Genomic DNA, 22,313 nt, shown 5'->3' with positions numbered 1-22,313 from the left:
AAGCACATATGAATTTAATGCCAATTCATATTTCTTGACAGAATTGTTTGCCTTTCTGCAAATATTTTTAAATATTTTCAAGAATAAAAGTATTGAATTTATTTCTTGTGTCAAAATTTATGGTACTTACTTACCTTGTCACATATAAGTCTTTTTATATAGAAAGATATTATTTATGTATAAGGAAACAGTAAGAGTGAAATTTATATTTACCTTCTTTAGGCTGAGTCATAACAGGAGTTTGGGTTTCCTTTGTATATGAGACCATTTCTCGAGGAGGAAAGTCAACTTGAGTAATTTTGGACATTGCAAGTTTAATAGGTCCACGTCTAAATAAAATGGAAGTGGAACATTATAAGGAATGTGTTTACAACACCCTCCCCAACAAAAATATTCTATGGAGCAGTTCTATATGAACATTTGATAGAAAATTACTAGAACTAAACTAAAACTGATCACAATTTCTTACACTGTTTCAGATGGCATATACATTAGTGAATTATTATTAATATTGTTGTTGTTGTTATTATTATTAATATTATTATTAATTAGATTTGTATGCTGCTCTTCTCCGAAAACTCGGGGTGGCTCATAGAATAAATATAGAAACAAAGCATACAAAAACAAATCTATTACATTAAAAAACTACAGCTAAAAACCCTATATATATTTAGGATAATTTGCTTTTAAAAGTAAATAAAATAAAATTCAACAGAATTTCATGTACAGCCCCATACTCTCAAAACCCTCCAAAGAATTCCAAAACATCACTACAGGATAACTGATTTTCTTTTTAGACTTAATTATTATTATTTTATTCTCTATTATTTCTCTATTATTCTCTATTATTAGCATAGAAATGCTAATAATAATAATAATGTGCAAGTCTAGATCCAACCTAATATAAAGCATGTGCTTTATATGTAAACTCAGTAAACTACAATTTAACTTATAAAGTATCTTATCATCTTGAAATCAGTTATAATTAAGATACCATTGTGCAATGACTTTTGAATTAAAGACTCATGAAATGCCTGAAGAACTTCCTGATAGGAATACACAGATTTGATTTGATTTGAAAAAGGTGCTCCGGAGTGCAAAGAAACATGTAACTATTGAGGGAGGCTTCTGCTACAACTGTGTGATTATAGAAACGGACCAGACATCTTTAAGGAGTTGCAGATAAGAGACATGTTTGCATTACTGAAAAGTGCCTCTTCAAAACTAAATCCAAAGTACTGCACTATCATTATACATCACAAGCTTTCCCCCATTAAACATGTGAATATATGCCTACTGTATTTTGGCCATAATGCATCTATGCTTCTCAAAAATGTTATGAGGTAGAAAAGCCCAATAGTCCTGTTCTATTCCATACAGTGTAATAATATTTCATATTTATATTATACTCTTCCCACTGCAATTCATGTCTATTTTTTATACACCTATATGATAGGCCAATATAATTCCTATACTATAGGTTTGTGAACAGGCAAACTATTTGCAGATTCAGTTTGTTACAAATATCAAAAGGTATTTTTTTTTTAATTTAGAAAAAACTTTTAGTATGTAAGTAAAAATTAAAGTGTTGTATGTAAATTCAAAAGAGACAACCCAGAATTGTAATTTATATTGTATTTACAGTTTTTAAAATTATGTTAGTCAGTTTTCCCAAACACATTTTTTCTAGTTTTATACTGTTTGGAAATGTATTGTAAAAATTGCTGATTAACATATTCAACTCTATATTGTTGCTTAATATCTTACCTCATTACAAGAAAAATAGTTTCACATGTTATTTTTAAGAATCTTACTTTGAATATATATAAACAATTGCTACATAAGGATGGAAGATAAAAAAACTCTGCTGTACCCCAGATCGGAATCAGAATGGAGCTGTAGAACAGATGGATCAGTATCCCAATGCAGCGTCCTGATACAGAGGTTGAAGGGACAACCATGCAGCATTAGCAAAAAAGGCCATAGATTAGTGAAGCAAGTACAGTCTATGAAATGTTAAGGCTATTGTTACACTCATATTATGGTTTCAAAAACAAAGAAATGCCCAAAGATCAGTTAGTGAAAAATCAAGTGAACATTCAGAGCTACAAGAAAACATGCAATATATAACCAATTAAAATACAAACATATAATTAGTATTGCTAGTAATATCATATACAGGCTATCAACATCTGAAAACCATTTGTTTTTGGTATCTTTTTGCTGCTTCTTAGATTTTTGCAGTCTATATATTGTACCCTTAACTATGACTGCAATTATATTACTTTATATTATTATATTAATCAAATAGTTCACAAGACCTTTTCATAAGCTTAATATGGTACATTTTAAAGTATAAATGTTAACTAGATTATTTATAAAATCTGTGTTTCATCAATTTTATTCATGTGGAAATATATGCAAAGTAAATGTTTTAAAATTAGCCAACAAAGATTTCTTTAATTAGGTGCAATTGATAGTATTATTTGATACATTACATTTTCAGAAAGAGTTATAATTTCAAAACCATGAGAACATGTTAACACATTGATAAAACAGATACTACAGATTTAGTAGTGCCATCTGATCCATTTCATTAACATATTGTAATCTTGCCCTAAGCATTAAATATGTTCAGGAAATTGTCATATTGGTAAAGGAAATGAGTCAACACATAAACCTTTGGCCATAGAAAAAATGCTTTTCCACTGGGATATACTACTGCTAGTGTTTCCAAGACATGACATTGCTATAATTACGGGTTAAGCACAGCCTTGGGCTTATGTCATTTAATTTAAAACCAACCCAAGACATCCAATGTCAAGAAAACAGCATGTTTAATAAATTTATTCTACACATGCTTAAATTCCAGTGAATCAAAATAGTCTTAGAGCACGATGCAGAAGCCAGTATAGTCATATATTAAACATACAACGCAACATACTGCAATAAACATATAAAATCAAATATATTTCATAGTTTATTCTAATGCTTTATTTAAATATACATATACAATTTATTAACTATTTTTATTGCCAATAGTCTGCAGTCAGAAATGGCATAATTATCCCAAAATTTATTACTGGGATATAATCATGTTGCCAAAGCCCCCAAAATAATACAAAAAGTGTTTATATTAATGCTATCTACGTTTTATAAGCTTTTTGCTTTGAGGAATGTTATCTTCAATTTTGGGTAGAATTATTACATTCTCTCATTTATTCAGAAGAACAGTTGTTTATAAATAATTCTATTTAACTTTGTAGTTTGAATGAATGTGTATGTCTGGTTTTTATGTCTTTGGGGTTTTAATATTAGTTTTAGGATTGGGTTTCTCTCACTAGATTTTGTACTGTATCTTATCCTTATTTTGTAAGCCGCCTTGAGTCTGCAGAGAAGGGCGGAATAGAAATCCAACCAAATAAATAAATAAACTATAATATTGTATGAATAATTTATACTGTACAAATTGATATTTTCGGGCACAGAATTCTGTTCTGTCTCAAAGGCAACTAGTGTCTCTTTCTTTTAAATAGGCTAATTAAACCCTCTACCTTCCTGGCTCAATTAGAATAATAATTTAACTTCTGGTTTTTTAAATTAATCTTTTCATTAGTTCTTTATCCTGGTTACCCAAGGTTTCAAGATTATACATTGCACTGTCTAATCTTGATTTTATTATATTTTTAACTTTGTTATATTTTAAATTTGTTGACATTTGAAAAATTAAGCAGTACTCTATGATTTTTTTGATCATAAAAATTTCAGCAGGTTTAGAACTATCTGCACTTTCTTCATAAGAGATTACTGGTACATTACTATGCTTTCTGGGGACATTAAATGGTCAAACACTATGCTGATTTGTTCTGTAAATATTCCTAATTCTCTTATGAATTTAAATGAATATGAATTGAGAAGGTATATTATAGCAACAAAGACAGTATGGTCTAATAGTTAAGGCACCAGACTAGAAACCAGGAGACTGTGAGTTCTAGTCCTGCCTTAAATATGAAAGACAGCTGGGTGATTTGGAGTGAGTAATTTTTTCTTAGCTCATGATGTCAGACTTGGGCAATTCCACTGGCAACCAATTGATTAACATGATTGCCCCCCCCCCCCCCCCCAAAAAAAGCAGACCCTTCATTTGTGGAAAACACAAAGAGAATGAAAAAAATATGAGATATTATAGCCTGAAAGCCCAAGCTGCACCATCAAATGAAACCACTATAAATTTATTAGCAGCGAAATGAGCTTAATAAAAGAAATTCATAGAAACTATATCAGCAAGACAGGGTTATTATCTTTGAAACTGATAAATTATTAGTTTATTAAAAGAGAATTGTTATATAAATGTACAATTAACAAATAAATCATAACAAACTACAAATTTTAGTGGGATTCTATTAAAAAGTTGACTTATCAAGCTTGAATAGCTCTACTGATTAAAAAAAATGTGGATGAAATGGTTGCAATATGCTTACCGCTATAGGACAAAGAAAGGCTGGTAAGCAAGAAAGATTAGTTCCAAGTATTCTGTAAATTGAATTCTACTTCCTAATTGTACTAAAAATCACAAACCAAATCTTATTGAAGGATGGCAAGGAATCAATTATGTAATTTCTGGCTAGCCACCCCCCAAAATGAACATGTGGTTCTTGAATTATTATGGCGATTGGGATGTCATTGCTAAATGATCTGATTGTAAAGTGTGACATTATCCAACTGCATAATTTAGTGACAGCAATCTAGGCAATCCTGAATGTCATTAAGCAAAAAGCAGTGGGAATTCTTGGTAAAGACTGAGGCAGTGCCATAGTGAGCTGGAGAAAGAAAGCCTTGCCAAATCGATCTACATGTCTAAGGCTTTGACATAAACTTTAGCATGTAGTTTCCCAGTAACTGTTGGGCAGGATGGAAAGTTGGAAACCTATACTATGATATTGCCCAACCATACAACTGTTTTCCATACAACTGCCTAGATGATTTATTTATTTATTTATTTATTTATTTATTTGATTTGTATGCCGCCCCTCTCCGGAGACTCGGAGCGGTTAACAGCAACAATAAAACAGATTCCACTCATCACTGCAGTTTTACAATCAAGAAGAAAGTTAATGTTCACATGTTTTGCTGAATGCAGCATCACTTCTGTAACATTCTTATCCTGCATTGTTTCTAACATTGTACAGCGGTACCTCTACTTTTCGAGATAAGAACCTGGTGTTCAAGATTTTTTTGCCTCTACTTAGGAACCATTTTCTACTTAAGAACCCGAGCCCAGAAAAATTTCCCAGGAAATTTGAGAGTGGCGCAAAGGCCAGTTTCCTGCCATTCCTCCTTTAATCCCAGCCATCTTGGGCTTTTCTGGGCTGCCGGAGGAGCCTTTCGGTGGCGCCGAAGGAGGCTTTGGCAGTCCAGAGTGAACAAAGCATTTTCCTTTCTCTGGGCGCTTGGAGGGGAAATAAACCTCTGCCAGCGCCCAGAGAAAAGAAATGCTCCCTTCGCTCTGGGCTGCCTCAGAGTCCCTCTTTTTTTTTTAAGCCTTAAAGTTTTGGATTTTTTTGATTCCCCTCACATCACCTTCTTCCTTTGGCAGCGACTGTCCTCCTCCTCTTCTTCCTCCTACCCAAATTCCGAGCTTTTATTTCTTTCCTAATGGGTTTGCACACATTATTTACTTTTACATTGATTCCTATGGGAAAAATTGCTTCTACTTACAAACCTTTCTACTTAAGAACCTGGTCACGGAATGAATTAAGTTCTCAAGTAGAGGTACCACTGTATTTTTGAAGTCTGGTCTGTTACCATTTCTATCTATTTAGGGCATATTTTAAATACTGTTGGCAGCAATCATGCTAGGTCATGCAGATGTTGGCATCAATCATGCAAAGAAGACTCAGATTTATCAAATCAACCATATCAGTGACAAGAAAGCTTTCTGAGTCAGCTGAAAACTTCCAAAGGGCAATTTAAAATTCACATGAATGTGTATTTGGAAATTTTCCTAACAATATGCAATAAAAGATAATATGAATAATTCATATTTATAATTTTGGAGTTGTATAGGTCATGTTAGCAATAGCACTTCTTAACAGAGCCAGCCTATTGCCCCCACAATCCGGGTCCTTAACTAGCTTCCAGGTGCCTGATTATAGTGGGTTTTCTAGACAATATAGACTAAATTTAATAAGAGTTTTACAACTATACCTATAAAATTCAGCAAAGAATTTCTTGGGCACTATTTAGCATTTCTAAGCAAATACAAGTAATGGTAATTTAAAAAAATCTATAAGCTATTTTTTCCAATTTATGCCAAAATACTAAGAATAATCTTTTCAAAACTGTATTTGCTATACCATTTGAATCTATAGTGGCTAACTATACTGGCTATCACAAGAAACCTACAATAAACACGTTGACATTATCCTGTGACAGAGAACTCTGAGGTAAGTAATTATACCAATTAATACAAAAAAACCAGGCTGCAGGTTGTTCTCAGATTACAACTATTAGTTGAGCAGCCATTCAAAGTTACAATGGTGTTGACTGAGTGGGAGTTACGATCAGTCCTCAGAATTTTGACTACAACAGTATCCTCAAAATCAAATACTCCCAATCTAAGCACTTGGTGGCCAGATTCTTATTACAACATCACAGCAAACTATGGCCCTGTAATCTGTGATTTGCAATGTTCCTTGACTTACCCACAAGCAAAGTCAAGATAGATGTCAGGAGGAGGTCACAGTTGTTCTGCTGCTTTTTCACCTGCTATCCATAGTGGCTGCCTGCAGCAACCTCCTGTAGCACCCACTTACACTCCACAGCCTGAAGTACATCCTGTCTTCTACTCATACAAGAATTATAGGTACAAGTGAAACTTACAGCTTAAATGCATACGTGTATTATATTACTGAAAAATACCCCAACGAAGTATTTTATACTTCAAAATATCAATTATTCTCAGAAAACATACCTTGATCCAACAGCACCATCACCAGAATCCTGGCTTCCAGCCTCACTTGGTGTGCTCACAGATTTCGAAGATGGAGACATAGGAGGAGGGACTAAATAGTGAAACAGACAGGTATCCGCTGTTACTAGTCGTAGAGGTTGCACAGCTTAGGATGTTTCCAAATTAATTTAACATGGAAGCATTAAAAAAGTGATGGTAAACAAAAGAAAACAAAAACAAATAAAATGGATGAAAATGAACAATAGAAAAAAAGGGGAAAAGACAATGTTAACATATCATGCTGGACATTCATGCAATATTTGCCATTTAAATGCATTTTGGGATAATATTAAAAGATGTTATTTACTTAAAATGCAAGGAAAATATAGATTATTAATATAATGGCAATAACCTTTTCTTAGAAATTAAGTAATTAAAATGCAATGTATTGCATAGAATTCCCATAGGTTTTGAGGAAAAGTCTTATTAGAATCAGGAGAGAAAGAACTAAGATGATTATCCTTTCCAGATATTATCTTGAAAAACTGCTACACAAGAACAACAGAATAGTAGACAAGGTTATTTATTTTATTTTAACCTAATTTTATTATTATTTTTGTGCCTCCATCTTTCCTACAAGATAATTCTGGGTATTTTATTTATTTATTAATTAGATTTCTATCTCGCCCTTCTCTTGGCGACTCATTTACAGGTTCCATGAAAATTACCTCTATGCAACTAGTTTTAGAAGATGCTGAATCCTAGGGCCTTTTGCAAATAAGGACTTGTAAAACATGCTATTATGTATTGAAAATAATGTAATTTAAGCACATTCTCTGTTTTCTAGTTCTAGTTTTTTTAATTTTATTTTTAATATTTTGAAATGTTAAGTGGCACTTGTTAACCTTAAATGATTTTTTTAATTACTGAAGAGAGTAGGATTGCATGTTCTTTAGTGTTTTAATTTTAGAGAAAACACATTTTTTTCCACAGAAAACCATTCCTACATTAAATGTATTTTCACCAATATATTGGTTTTGATCCATAGCAGTGATGGTAAACCTATGGCATGCATGCCACAGGTGGCACGCAGAGCCATATCTGAGGGCATGTGAGGTGTTGCCCTATGTTAGCTCCAGCATGCATGTGTGTGCTGGCTAGCTGGTTTTCCGCCTTCTTTTCGGCCTTGTTTGCTCTCCTTAGGCTTCAGGAGGCTGGAGAAGGTGGAAAACAGGCCAACAGCCCAAGCAGAAGTTTATTTCCAAATTTCTCTTTAGGATGTGGGCCATTTTTCATTGTCCCTGGGTTTCAGGAGATTTCCCTGAAGCCTGGGGACAGCAAAAAATGGAAGTTCATTTCCAAACTTCCGGTTGGGCCGCTTTTCACTGTCCCCAGGCTTTGGGCATCCAGAAGCTTCAATGAGGCCTATGTGCACATGCAGGGGGGGCGGGGGGCGGGGAGCTTGTGTGCATGCACGGGGAGCAGTGTGGCAATTGTGTGCATGCACTGGGGAAGGCATGGGTACATAAGAACACACTAGTATGCACACACATACCCTTTTGGAATGCAAGCCAAAAAAGGTTCACCATCATTGATCTAGTGTCCTTTTACAAAAGTCATATTAAAGTATGCTTTAATAAAGGAAAATAGAAGAGAGCCAATTCCTGTTCCAGCGTTGCACTATGCAGCATTGCTCAATATACTCAGATAATTAAAATATTAGTACTGATGGAGGGTGAAATATATTTAAACAGCTTAAACTTCCTATAGAACTGATGAAATGGATAAAATCTTAACAAAATTTGCATGCATTATTTCTTTCACTATTGTAACTTAAATGTTAATTTGAAAGGGAAAACAACTCTCACAGCCAGTATTAGTTCAACTAATTATTTGATTACTTTAAAAAGAAACAGTTGATTTAAAGTCAAGAGTCTTTGCTTAAAAATGGAGTAGGAGTGAGGGTAGGATAAGCAGGCTATTCAACCCAGATAAGCTTGAAAGGCTATGGGTGCATAATCTTTTTAGAGCTCAAAATTTTCCATCTTTGGTTCTAAATTAGTGGTATTTTCCCATACAGAACTGACACACAATTGGGCATCCTCCAGGACTTAGACATCCTGCTTAAAGAGGAGGTAATATCTATGGCCAGGACAGCCTTCACTCAGATTTAACCTTTCTTGGCTAAAGGATCACTTCTCATGGAAACTTATGTCTTGGTCATGCAATTTACTCTACCTGATCTGCCTTTGAAGACAACTTAGAAGTTGCAACTGATTCAGAATGCAGTAGTACAAGCAATTACGGCTACAGGCTCATTTGCCCATATACATCCTGTCACATCAGCTGCACCAGTTATCTGATGGAACCTAGGAAATGGACTTTCCTGTTATGATTCCTGTTCTTTGGATGGTCCTGAGTCCTGCCCCTGCAAGCCTTTAAATAATTATTGAAAATAAGTATTTTCACCCAAGCTTTGATATAGCTTGAAGTATGTCTATTTAGCGTGCTGTTCTGCATCTATTCTGATTAGGGCAAGTTTGTTTTCCTCTTACATATACTCGTTCATTTTTTATTTTTTTATATTATATGTTTTCAATCTGTACAATACTCTGTCATTGTCAAGTTAAAGGCCTTATAAATAAAATATTTTAACTAGTCACTGCTGCCATCTACTGGCTATTTTATATTAGTAGGAAAAATCTGATAGTAAACTAAACTGTTCCCATTCCCAGTAATTTTCATGAAATATTTTTAGATTGAAATGCTTAAAATTACTTAAGGTGATGTTCTTCTAGTTTCAAAAACTTTTCTATTGTTTGTGGCACTCTGAATAGAAATTTCAAATTTGCGTGGGATCCTTATTTAATCATAAGAAATACTAAAAAATGCAACAAAGTAGAAATAGCATTATATTATTTCCATAATACTTTGGCTTTTAGAATTTCAAAATGTATTGAAAATTTCCAAAACAAAACAAAATGAAAGATCTGGCTGAATTCGCACTTAAGGCTTAATTAATGAAATTGACTAACTATTGTTTATTAGATTAAACAGTTAATAGATTAGTTTAAATCAATTCAAGATCTAAAAACCAAATTTTAAAATTTTTAAATATCCCATTTTACTATGAAACTGCCTACTATAGAATTATGTTCTTGGCTTTTATAGGCAGAACTGGAGTTATTTACTTCAATATTTTCCATTTCCTGGTACCAAGGACAATGAGAATCCTCATGAACAGATGGGAACCATATGTGGTTAATGGTGCTCTTGCACATGAACTACCTAACTAAAATAATACTGAAAGTAATGACAATATTATAAGGGATCAAAAATATTTTCCCTCACAGAAATTACTAAGCAATAAGGACTACCAAACAAAGCAATGTTTACTTCCAAATAAAGATGCAGAAAATGAGTTAATTATGACCCAAAGAAATCAAGCATAGTAATTTCTCTAATAAAGGCTGAGATCTTCCTTTCAATTAGCATAACTGCAGTTATGGACCAGGAATGTTATATTTTGCAGTGAAATTCCCCATATTTCTAATCTAAAATTTAAAATGTCACAGCCAAATAACATTTGAAATTGGACCTATCGTCAATTTACCTTTGACTATTTTTTTCAGATAACAAGTAATTTTTAAAGCAAACAATATATATTTGAAACCAATGCTTAAAAGACTTCCTAAATGCTTCTAACTTTAAAAAAAAAGAATTTTATATTTTGTTTTTTGAAGTGTGTTTATCATTCTGGATAGCTGTTTCCAAAACATATCCTTCATTTTTAAGATTCATATTAAAAGAAATAAATCATTTTGTACCCAAAATAAGCTATTTTCTTTATTAAGAAATTGGCCCTTTCAAACAACTTGAACAAGTAGTAATCTCTTGATTGAGATTGGTGGCTATAGAAATTGAATGAATGAATAAGGTAGTTTCCTGCAATGCTGCAATGCCCTCTTGTGGCATAGTTCTAACTCTTTGTGCTAATAGGCAGCAACTATCTTCAACAGTTAACTATTTTAAGTACAGTAGTTAATATTTTTAAAAAATAAGAAATAAAATATTGGAGATGCTTTTGAAACACAGGCTTTTAAGTTTTAAAATAAACGTTTAAAAAACCCTTCAAATTAAAATGTCAGTTTCAAGAGAGGAGTCCTATCAGTAGAATTGCAGTCATGGGATGCTTCCACTGGAGAAATGATATAATTTATATCCCTTCTTTCTTGTACAAGCTCTTTAAAAGTTTCTCTGAACTCTGAAGTGGACTTAGCTAAAACCAGCTTCCTCCCAAATTCTAGTCAAAGCCTCTGCTGTATCATATTTCTACTCTATGAACTGACAGCCACGTTCTTCATTCATTTAATTATTTACTTAGAAAAAGAATGAAAACATTTACTTGGCAACATTTAAATTAGGAGTAGCAATCTTAAACAATCCAGATGTAGTAAAAACATCTGTTAGATCTAGGCTGCCAATCCTTTTGCTGCATTGGTTTTATATTTTAATGGAATAGTCTTAAAAGTTTTAGTTGATGAAATATAAAGAGATGCAAGAATTAGAAATCAGTAATATTATTCTAATAAAATAATTCTAAATCAAACAGTACAATGAGAAGTTTCCTAAGTTAACTGTAGTGAAAATGAACACATATCAGTTACATGCATGAGTGAGTAATTCAAGTTCCATGCTAATGTTTAATTGCATGAAGGACATTTACATGACATTTTGTTCTGTACTTCTTACCCATGGGAGTATCAGGTGTTAAACCCATGCTCTGAAGCAAAGCTTCTGCTTCCCGTCTCTTTTTTTCAAGGTCAGATTCATCTTGTGCAGGAAGGGCATCTTTCTTCTGATCAGTCTATGTATTTTATTAAAATGAATATGTCATTTCTTATCTTTACTGTATAAGAAAATATTTGGTGATAATAAAACTACTATTTCACTGAAAATCTTATCTTGCTGTCTGGGATAAGAAATTTTATAGCAACAATCCTACTTAGATAAGAGAGAGGTTCTTTTCTTTTACACTTTATATTTATTTTCTATTTTTTATATTATTCTGCATTTTGATTAGCTATTTTTAAAATCAATAACAGAAAGTATTTTTAAACATTGAAATAAGAAAAAAGAGTACTATATTAGTTTTAGCCAATTTTTGAAAAGCAGAATACAATAAAATTCAGACTGTACATTGTTTCTGATTAATGTGATTCATTAACATACAGATACCGGTATTCCATAGAAAATGGAAATAAGATATGGCTGCTTTAATGACTCAGAGGTAGTACATTTTCCAAATTATCTATTCCAAATTGAAGCTGAAATATTGCATACTGAGGTAAGTGGGGATGAAACTATCCTATAGCAGTAATAATAACTAAGGTAGACCTGCATTCAATAATTTACTGATAAACTGTAAATTAGTATTTGTACTAGTAAGCTACCGTACATGGCCAAACAAAAATATATTCCAGGCCATCAGATCTACAGTTATTCAAAAACTCCTTTATACGACCTTTATAGGTTTACTGGCTTTAAGTAGAAAAATTGTTCCTAGCAACTTCACATGAATTTTTAGCATAATTTTGTAAAAAAAAAAAAAAAAAGATAATTTTACTATGGATCACGACTTAATATAAAAATAAATTTGCTCACATTCTAGAAATATTTATTTACTTTTGCTCTGAAATAGCAAATTTTATTATGCTCCTCAGTTTAGAGATTTTTCATGGGAATTTAATAATAATTATTATACTTTTTCAAACAATCTGAATTTAAACTTGTCCATAAAAATTTCATCGGTTATCACAATTCATAAAGATCATTCATTTATCATCCATTTATTGTAATATAGGTTCATGTTTGCTTTAGCTGACTTTATCAGCTATATATTAACAGCAAATATTGTTAAATCGTTATACCAAATAGAAAAATAGTGTTTATTTCCAAGAAGTTCTAACACTTGTTAAAATGCAAAATTTTAAAAAACCACATACTTTTATTAACAAAACTTACTAGAAAGTGTTAGCATGTAAGCAAATTATTTGCTAGGTGTAATTTGAAAGAAAAATTCTTACTTCTTTTTTCTTTCTTTCTTCTTCTTTTCTTTTTTTCTCCTCCCTTATTTGAGCCAAGCGTTGTTTTTTACGTTCTAACTCTGCCTTCAGTTCACTTTTATCAGACATAGTTAGAATCCTGTCAACAACATAAATCAAATATAAAAGTAAGCATTTTTCTATATGCATATCTATTGGTTAAAATAAAAAAGGCTTACTACAAAATACAGTTCCTTGGTAATAATATATTAAGGACTACCATCTGAAATTTGGAACAAACTTTTGACACCAAACGGTAAACTGTAAACATATTTATCTCTAGATTAATTTAATAAAAATGCAGAGAAGCTAACATAAAAATTAGAAACAGAGAAGCTGGATGACAAATTTATTGGCATATAAATAGGGACTTTCATTTAAAGAATTATTTATAATACTGTTTCTGAAAGGCCAACTATTTTTGACATACATACATACACACATACATACATATGTTCATCATTCAATCATTCTTTGACATAAACTTATCCTTTTTCTTTAAAACATACTGCAAAGAAGCCCTTATTATTAGGCAAAGATATTAAAAAACTTTGGGTCAACATTTTAAAGCGAGTTGACTTTATAAATTATTCTTCCAGGAACTCAAAATGGACAAATTTCTTTCATGTTTTGTGCTTCTCCAGATTTTTAAATGCATTTATCATGACTAAAATTATGTGTGTGTGTGTGTGTGTGAGAGAGAGAGAGACAGACAGACAGAGCGAGAGAGAAAAAACAGGAATTCTTGCTTTTTTTGTTTTAATATCAGGATAATTAAGAAATACCAGGACTATATATATCTGAATGAACAAACTGATTCAATCAATACAAAACTCAAATGATATTTGTCTTTTTCCTCCAGCACAAGCATGCATATTTTTCTGAAATATCCCACTTCCACTTTATAGTTATTATATATATTTACCTCCTAGACAGATTTGGTTCGTTCTGGCAGTACTGTTTGTAAAGCTGTGTTTCCCCCCCCCCCTCTTTATTCCAACACAGTTGAAAGACAGCCTCAAGGTATATAAAGTCCTCTAATCTTTGTCCAGATTCTCTGAGGACAGCAAATGACCATAAACCTTGAGACAAAGCCAAAAGAGGCAGGATAGGGACTAGTAATAACAAAGACAGCTAACTCGGTAGCACTTTCATTCTGTAGTGAGGAAAACATTCAGATCCTAATCATACATTATTATTTACATTTTGTTAAATCAATGTCCCATCAATATTGTGGCTGTGAATTATGGAATACACTTGGCATCTGGATCTGTCTGGCTCCCAGTTCTGAATCTAGATGTTTATTGGGAGCTCAGATGGGGGGGGGGGGGGGGTTTGCTCCTGCCTAATACATTTTATTTCAATTGTAATTTTTTTAGGGCAGAGACATAAATATGTTGCTCTTTTAAATGCTCAAGACGCTTGGTTGTCCTTGATTGTGACCACAACTGAGGCTGAAATTTATGTTGTAAAGTTAGATTATGTTGGATTTCTATGTTATTTATGCTTTTTCAGGTGATATTCTTCACTTCATCCAGCAGAGTATCTTCATAGCAGAACCGTGATTCAATGTATATTGGGGTACAAATACAATGACTCCAATATAAAACGTATGCTTTTATTTCTTCTTTTCTCATTGAACTGGTTTCACATTTACACAAATAAACAACTTGACAGTATAACTATACTTCTCTATACATCTACTCTCTATGATGTAGATTCACCAACAGTCAGCATATGAATCCCCAGAATTCTATCTTCCAACTGCCAAAAACTGATTTACATACCAATATGCAAATTAGCTCTCTCTCAACATTCCATTCCCTCTTTCTATGCTATATATGCTAACATACCCCTGCTGAAATAATTTATATTTGTTTTTTTTCCAAACTAAAACAATATAAATTCATTTATTTCATTTGCATGGGAAAACATTATTTATTTACATTTTATTTACTACTAGCGAATCCATCAAGTTTCTATGTCTTTCATTTGATAATGGCTTTGTAAATATATCAGCTAGCATTATACCTCATCACATTGCCTTCTCCATTATATTTGACATTAAACACCCATTTGCAACCAATTGGCTTCTTTCCTTCTGGTAGCTTTACCAATTTCCAAGTTCCATTTCTCTTCAATGAATCAATTTCTTCTGAAGCTGCCTTTTTCCATCTTCTTGCCTCTTCATTTGGCATTTTATTTACTTCTTCCCAATTTTGTGGGTCTTTTACTAACATTACTCTAGCCTTATTCTCTTTTTTAACTTCAGCTACTTCCTTTTCCTTACTGATTTATTTTCTAACTTTATTTTCTTTCTCATTATTTTTATTTCTCAACCACACATGTTCTCTCCCTATGTCTATCTTCCAACTGCCAAAACCTGATTTACATACAAATATGCAAATTACCTCTCTCTCAACATTCCATTCCCTTTTTCCATGCTATGTGCTAACAGTTTTGCCCCATTTAAAGACTTTTCTTGCCTCATTGGTTAAGTGAATTACTGCAGCTGATTAGTTAGTAACTTGGTTGTTAAGTGAATCAGTGGCTTTGCTTGTCAGGTCACAAAAAGTGAACACATGATCTTGGGACAATGCAAATGTCCTAAATATGAACCAGTTGCCAAGCATATGCATTTTGAACATATGATCATGGGGATGCTGCAAACTTAAGACTTAGAATAACTTTATCATTTGAATGTCAGCGTACATTAAAATGAAATTCTGTTGCATACAACTCTCAAAGAGTCACCACCTCTGATCTACACTACAGAAATAAATAATTATGCATATATCTACATAAATTGCAAAGGTCAAAACTCTGTTCATATTCTCAGTCATACAGGTGATGGTTGTCCCAAAGGTGCTTTTTCAGGAGGCAACTGGAATTTCTTTGAAGAAGTTTTGCTTCTCATTCAAGATGGTTCAAGTGACTGGATGATGGGGAATGGAAGGATTTATACTCCTTGCAGCCGGTTGTAATACTGCAACGCAAATGACCAGCTGTCTGCAAGGAGTATAAATCGGGGTGAAATTCAGCAGCTTCTGGAGAACTGGTAGCACAAATCAGAAAACCGGCAGTGAGAAAGTTGGGTAGTTTGGAGAAACGGTAGTGGAAATTTTGAACACTTCGGAAAACTGTAAGTAGAAATTTGGGGTAGTTCGCAGAACTGGTAGTGGAAATTTTGGATAGTTTGGAGAACCGGTAATAAAAATTTTGAGTAGTTCCCGGAGAACTGGTAGTGGAAATTTTGGGTAGTTGGGCAAACTGGTAGTGGAAATTTTGAGCAGTCCAGAGAACTGGTAGTAGAAATTTTGGGTAATTCACAGAACTTGTAGTGGAAATTTTGGGCAGTTCGGAGAAAATTTGAGCAGTTTGGAGAACTGGTAGTGGAAATTTTGAGAAGTTTGGAGAACCAGCAAATATCACTTCTGGCTGGCTGAGTGGGGAAGTATTGGAGTATCCTTCCCCTGCCACAACCACCAAGCCACGCCCATAGAACTGGCAGTAAAAAAAATTAGATTAGATAAGATATAAATCGTTCCCTTCCCTGCCATCTAGTCGGAGCTGAAGAAGCTTCTCACATACAAAGCAAAAGGTCTTCAAAGAAGAAACAAGAAAGCCCAGTGACTTCCTTGAAAAAAAGCACCTATAAGAAAGGTCGAACAAAGGCTGTAACTGGAAAAAACGGTCCCAAGTCACGTTTTCCCAGTGCCCTGGTAACTTTGGTGACAAAATGAACGGTTGTAAGTCGAGGACTACCTGTATTTCCCTCAGAAAAACCGTTCCGGAAATAGGAGCCTTTCGTTTGCGTGAGCGTGGAGAGAGGAGCAGAGGGCAGAGTTCCCAGAAGGAGGCCTCGCCCAGCAGTCTCTTCGAGAAAAAAACTCACGGGGACGACCGGAGGAATCTCCCCGAAAGAGACCCAGCCGAGATAAACAGAAGGTCGGCTGCCGGGTGTTGCCGGCAAAAAGCGGCCGCCCCTCCCTCCTCCTGCAACCCCCCCCCACGCCCGCCTTATGCCTCCTCCCCCTCCCACCCTAACGGCCGTGGCTCGCGCCCTGCTCATCCTTCAAGGGCCCCGCCCATCCGGGCCCACTTGGGCGGTGATGGACAGCTAGAGGCCGCTCTGGCTCGGCGCTGATTTTAGCCAAACCGGCATTAGCTCATCCTTCCCGAGGCTAACCTGTCACTTAGGCCCTCCTCTGGTTCAGGCCCCCGCTGCCGCCTTGTTTCGAGACACTCCTTCAACAAAAGCGGGAAGGGACGGAGGAAGCCGCCGCCGCCGCCGCCGCTGGAATTTCAAATAAGGGGGAAGCTGTATCCTGTTAGGTCTCTTTACAGGAGACAGCTCAGCATCCTCCGAAGGGAACACGCATGCGCGGAAATAACCCGTGCCGACGGAACCGAAGGGTCGGTCAGGGTTCTCGGTCGCAGTTATACATATCATAGGCACGCATGCGCACATGCGAAAGGCATGGAGAAATTCGTCTTTATTTGTTTCGGGCTTTAGGCGGATGGCGTTTTTAGATTTCACAAGCGGCCGGTAGTTTGTTCATTCTTTGAAACACCTTCTGCCAAAGGGAGGAAGATATAAGGTTAGATTAAAAAGAAAGTATTGTCTGCTAATGTCTCCAATATTACAAGTTCGAGGCGGCAAGAGAACTACAATTCCCGGCATGCTTTGCGGCAAGTCGAGGCTGTCAATGGGATTTTTCCTGCGGCACCTGTCTACGTAGGCCGGCTTGACAATGTAAATTCAGAGTCTATCTTCTGTCTGTTGCTGGAAATTTATTATTTATTTATTAGTAGTAGCAAGTTTTATATGTTGCCCACTCCAATTGGACTCTGGACGGCTCACAGTAATAACAATATTTAAAACAATATAAATATGAATTGCACTAACAATAAAACAATATAAAAATACATTAGCAACCCTTAAAAAAACCATACATACTATCAATTGTATGTGATACGCTGATATTGGAAGGTTTATTTTGCTAGGGGCTCTCTGAAATTTTCCCCAGCACATGTAGATAAGTGCTTCTGGTTGGTTTGTTTTTTCTCCCCTAGGATTTTGTCTGTGACCTCAAGCCAATGTACTGCTTCTTTATTCAGAAATAAATTCAACCAAGAGAGTGTAGTAGTTAAGGCATCAGGTTAGAAAACAAAAGACGGTGAGTTTTAGTTCTGCTTTAGCTGGGTGATCTTGGCCAATCACTCACTCTCAATTCTGGGAAGGAGGCAAGGTCTAGAACACCTTGCCAAAAAAAAAACCACCCCCAACTCTAGGGACTGGTTCAGGCAGTCTCTGAGAATTGAACAAAATTGAATGAAAGGAAAAAAGAAAAGAAAAATCAATTGATTTCAAAGGATGTTATTCCCACTGAAATAAAGTGCTGGACACTGCTACAGGCCACTCAAATATGCTTGGATTTGGTATTAAGGTTTGGTCACTACCAGCTAGAGTTGCTGCATCTAGAACAGGGTTATTTGTGAGCAACAGTAGAATAATGAATTTGAAATTCGGGGGGGGGGGCTGTTTGGTGAACCCAAACTAATATTTATGTATTCAACTGAGTCTTTATAGAAAATCATAACATATAATAGGAGTAAAGAATCTATCTATAAAAATCAGTAGTCACATCCATCTATAAGTACTGGTAATGCCAGAGGCAGCCATAGATGGATAGAAGTTAGCATTTCAGATAATCCTTTATTTTGTTTTTGTTTTTATTTATTTTTTGATTACCTATATGCTCTGTGGCATATTGCCAATATTCCAAATGTATCCATCAGCCCAATAATGTTGCTTAGTATATTTAGTTTGTTTTTTAAACAAACCATCAGTACTGTAACTTTCAAAGCAAAATAATAATACTGTATAAGAATTAAAAAATAATATAATAATTAAAAAAATCATCCTGCTATATGCATACTTCCTTAAAATCACATACAATACCAATGCTGGGTAAAACTTTGCAAGAATGTTAGCTACTAGCAATAAACTAATAATCCCAAACAGGATAGTCATTCACCAGAAGTTTGCAATTTATTATATGGATATTATGTATACTATGTGAAACAGGAAGTGAAACGAATAATACACAGTATGCCATTGTCAACTATGCATTTTATCTAGATGTCTAAATAAGCTTTGTGCTTATGAAATAATAAAATTATTGGTCTTTAAAATGCCTCCAGACTATTTGCTGCAAAAAGTTATCATGGTTAATGAGCAATTTTATCCCATTAATTCCTGGGCAGGGATAGTGTGAAAAGTCCCATCTTTTGTGGTAGTAATATAACTTTCAACAGCTGAATTCAGGTTTTGCAAACATTTTAGGATGCTGACTGTCTTCAAAGAGATCTAATAAAGGAGCTGTGGAACAAGGGCATACTAAAAAGTTATGGTTTGCTTATACATGGTTTGTTGAATATCTTATTGGTCAGGTTCGTATAATATGCTAAACTATAAATAACAGCTCACAAATTGCAAACCCAAACAAATCTTATTATTGTTTGTTGCATGACATGGGCTTTTCAGAACATTTGCTTCAGTATCCCAGCCTTAAATTTTGTTATACTGTAATGTTTAAATATGCTAAAACTAACCAGAACTGAACATTCATATTTTGACCTTCACCAAAAAACAATTTGTGTCAGCAGTAGGGAAATAATCTTGGATGACAATGCCAGAAATACTGTAGTTGGCAATCCTTTTGTTTTCTTGCCTTAGTACAGTGTTTTTCAACCAGTGTGCCGTGGCACACTAGTGTGCATCAAGACATGGTCAGGTGTGCCGCGAAGCTCAAAGATAAAGAAAACAAAAGAGAAAGAAAGAAAGAGAGAAAGAAAGAAAGCAAGAGAGAGAGAAAGAGAACAAGAGAGAAAGAAAGCAAGAGAGAGAAAGAGAACAAGAGAGAAAGAAAGCAAGAGAGAGAAAGAAAGAGAACAAGAGAGAAAGAAAGCAAGAGAGAGAAAGAGAACAAGAGAGAAAGAAAGAAAGAGAGAGAAAGAGAACGAGAGAAAGAAAGAGAGAGAGAAAGAGAGAGGGAGGGAAGGAGAGAGAGAAAGAGAGACATGGAGGGAGAGAGAAAGAGCAAAAAAGAGAGGAAGGAAGAGAAAGAAAGAGGGATGGAGAGAGAGAGAAAGAAAGAAGAAGGACAGGAGAGAAAGAAGGGAGAAAGAAATAGAGCGAAGGGGAGGAAGAGAGAGATAATTTTTTTGTCCAAACTTTTTTTAACCCCCCCCCCCCCCCCGCTCAATGTGCCCCAGGGTTTCGTAAATGTAAAAAATGTGCTGCGGCTCAAAAAAGGTTGAAAATCACTGCCTTAGTAGACAGCTAATACTATTTAAAAGCAGGATGGCAATGAGATACGAAAAAGCATTTTATGTCTTCTGGTTGGTATAAGGCAACCTAACACTCTAATCCTGGTGTCGGTTGAAGAAATATTTTTAAAATATTGTCAGTCTTTCTGACAGTGTTAGTTGCTTTATTACCATGTTAAGAATACAGTTGCCCATCATTTTCTATAAATGGTTATATATGATGTTTGGTATTGTGGAGTCTGTCATCAGCACCCACCATAAAATTGTGCATATAGAAGAAATATGATTTAAATACTGTTTATTTCAAGGAATCCTGATGCTGATCCACAAGTTTTCTATGAGTGGAAAGAAGCTATTGGTAGAGCAGGAGTGTCAAATTTGTGGCATCATGACAGCATCATGTGACATATCAGGACTCCCCCCCCCCTTTGCTAAACCAGGTGTGGGTATGGCCAGGGTGTGATGCATCTGGCCCATGGGTCGTGAGTTTGATACTTCTGTGGCAGAGGAAAAGAAAGAAATATTCACTACAATTTTTATTAATCTTTTTTTGAAGGAAATGGACACTATTAAACCAATTATCAACTTTCCCTTTCATGCGTCATTTTATTTCCTCTAGATTATTATCTATATTTCTGCCTATTTACATTGTTTTGCAGAATTTAAATAGTATCAACTGATCCTAGGTTTCTATTACTGAAACTATTAAAACTGCTGTAAGAAAATATTTAACTTGGTGGCTACCTAATCAATGTGTCTGTAACAATACTTCCATAATAGTGAAGATGCTTTTTAATCTTAAAATAAGAGACTAGGAAGACATGCTTAAACCATTTGTCCTTATTTTTGAGTAAATATATTGGATTGGAACATTATTTTTAGTTATTACTAGACAACATTTCCTTACTTAAACAGAGAAATAGTATAAACATGGCTGGGCAAAACGCAGTAGGAGCAGGAATGACTTCTGACTTCTTGTTGGCTTCTCCACTCTTGTTGAGTTTCCTTGTAGAAACTGGCAGAGAGTACTGAAAATTCCTTCCTTCCTTCCTTCCTTCCTTCCTTCCTTCCTTCCTTCCTTCCTTCCTTCCTTCCTGCCTGCCTGCCTGCCTGCCTGCCTGCCTGCCTGCCTGCCTGCCTGCCTGCAGGCAGGTAGGCAGGTAAGTGGTTGCTTCCAGTGGGGGATCAAGTGAGTTTGGCAGCGTGACATGGCAGTGAATAGCAGATGAAGCAGAAAAGAAATCCCCAAATCTCATTCCCTCAGGAAGACTGTGTTCCAGGGTTTTGTAAGTTAGTCCATTTGGGATACTTTTAGTTTTGTCCTATGATGCAGGGATTTTTTCCACATGAAGGTTACCAATTATCAAACAGACACCAGAATATTAGTACTGTAGTACAATGATACCTTGTCTTACAAACTTAATTGGTTCCGGGACGAGGTTCTTAAGGTGAAAAGTTTGTAAGATGAAACATTGTTTCCCATAGGAATCAATGGAAAAGCGATTAATGCGTGCAAACCCAAAATTCACCCCTTTTGCCAGCCGAAGCGCTCATTTTTCCGCTGCTAGGATTCTCCTGAGGCTCCCCTCCATGGGAAACACCACCTCCAGACTTCTGTGTTTTTGCGATGCTGCAGGGTAATCCCAGCAGGGGAATCCCAGAATTGCAAAAACGAGCACTTCGCTGGCAATGGAAGTCCGGAGGTGGGGTTACCCAGCGAAGGAAGCATCAGTGAAATCGCAGCATCACAAAAACACCAAAGTCCTCGAAACCCCACCTCCAGACCTCTGTATTTTTGCGATGCTGCAATTTCACTGAGGCTCCCCTCATTGGGAAACCCCACCTCCGGACTTCCGTTGCCAGCGAAGCACCTATTTTTGTGCTGCTGGTATTCCCCTGCAGCATCACAAAAACACGGAAGT

The 22,313-nt window shown here is 35.1% G+C and overlaps 1 protein-coding gene across 4 annotated transcripts in view; it reads right to left on the bottom strand.

Moving 5' to 3' along the window:
* DYNC1I2 (dynein cytoplasmic 1 intermediate chain 2) overlaps positions 1 to 17,714 on the bottom strand; it is a 39,707-nt gene extending 21,993 nt beyond the window's left edge. Inside the window, exons 1-6 of one of the 4 annotated variants that reach the window (XM_070731756.1) lie at positions 17,246 to 17,714; positions 13,039 to 13,156; positions 11,705 to 11,819; positions 6,974 to 7,064; positions 1,874 to 1,933; positions 214 to 329 (exon numbers count right to left, since the gene is read on the bottom strand). In XM_070731756.1, the coding sequence (XP_070587857.1) occupies positions 214 to 329; positions 1,874 to 1,933; positions 6,974 to 7,064; positions 11,705 to 11,819; positions 13,039 to 13,146 (490 nt within the window). In that variant the 5' untranslated portion in view covers positions 13,147 to 13,156; positions 17,246 to 17,714. Of the gene's footprint in view, positions 1 to 213; positions 330 to 1,873; positions 1,934 to 6,973; positions 7,065 to 11,704; positions 11,820 to 13,038; positions 13,157 to 16,821; positions 17,054 to 17,245 lie in introns of those variants that run through there. The other 3 variants (XM_070731757.1, XM_070731759.1, XM_070731760.1) reach the window with 3 other exon arrangements.
* Between the last annotated feature and the right edge of the window lie 4,599 nt (positions 17,715 to 22,313).

Source organism: Erythrolamprus reginae, chromosome 1 (genome assembly GCF_031021105.1).
Source record: "Erythrolamprus reginae isolate rEryReg1 chromosome 1, rEryReg1.hap1, whole genome shotgun sequence".
In the NCBI taxonomy this organism is placed as follows: Eukaryota; Metazoa; Chordata; class Lepidosauria; order Squamata; family Dipsadidae; genus Erythrolamprus; species Erythrolamprus reginae.
The sequence above is the reverse complement of the archived record's forward strand: the minus strand, read 5'-3'. Positions and strand labels throughout refer to the sequence as shown.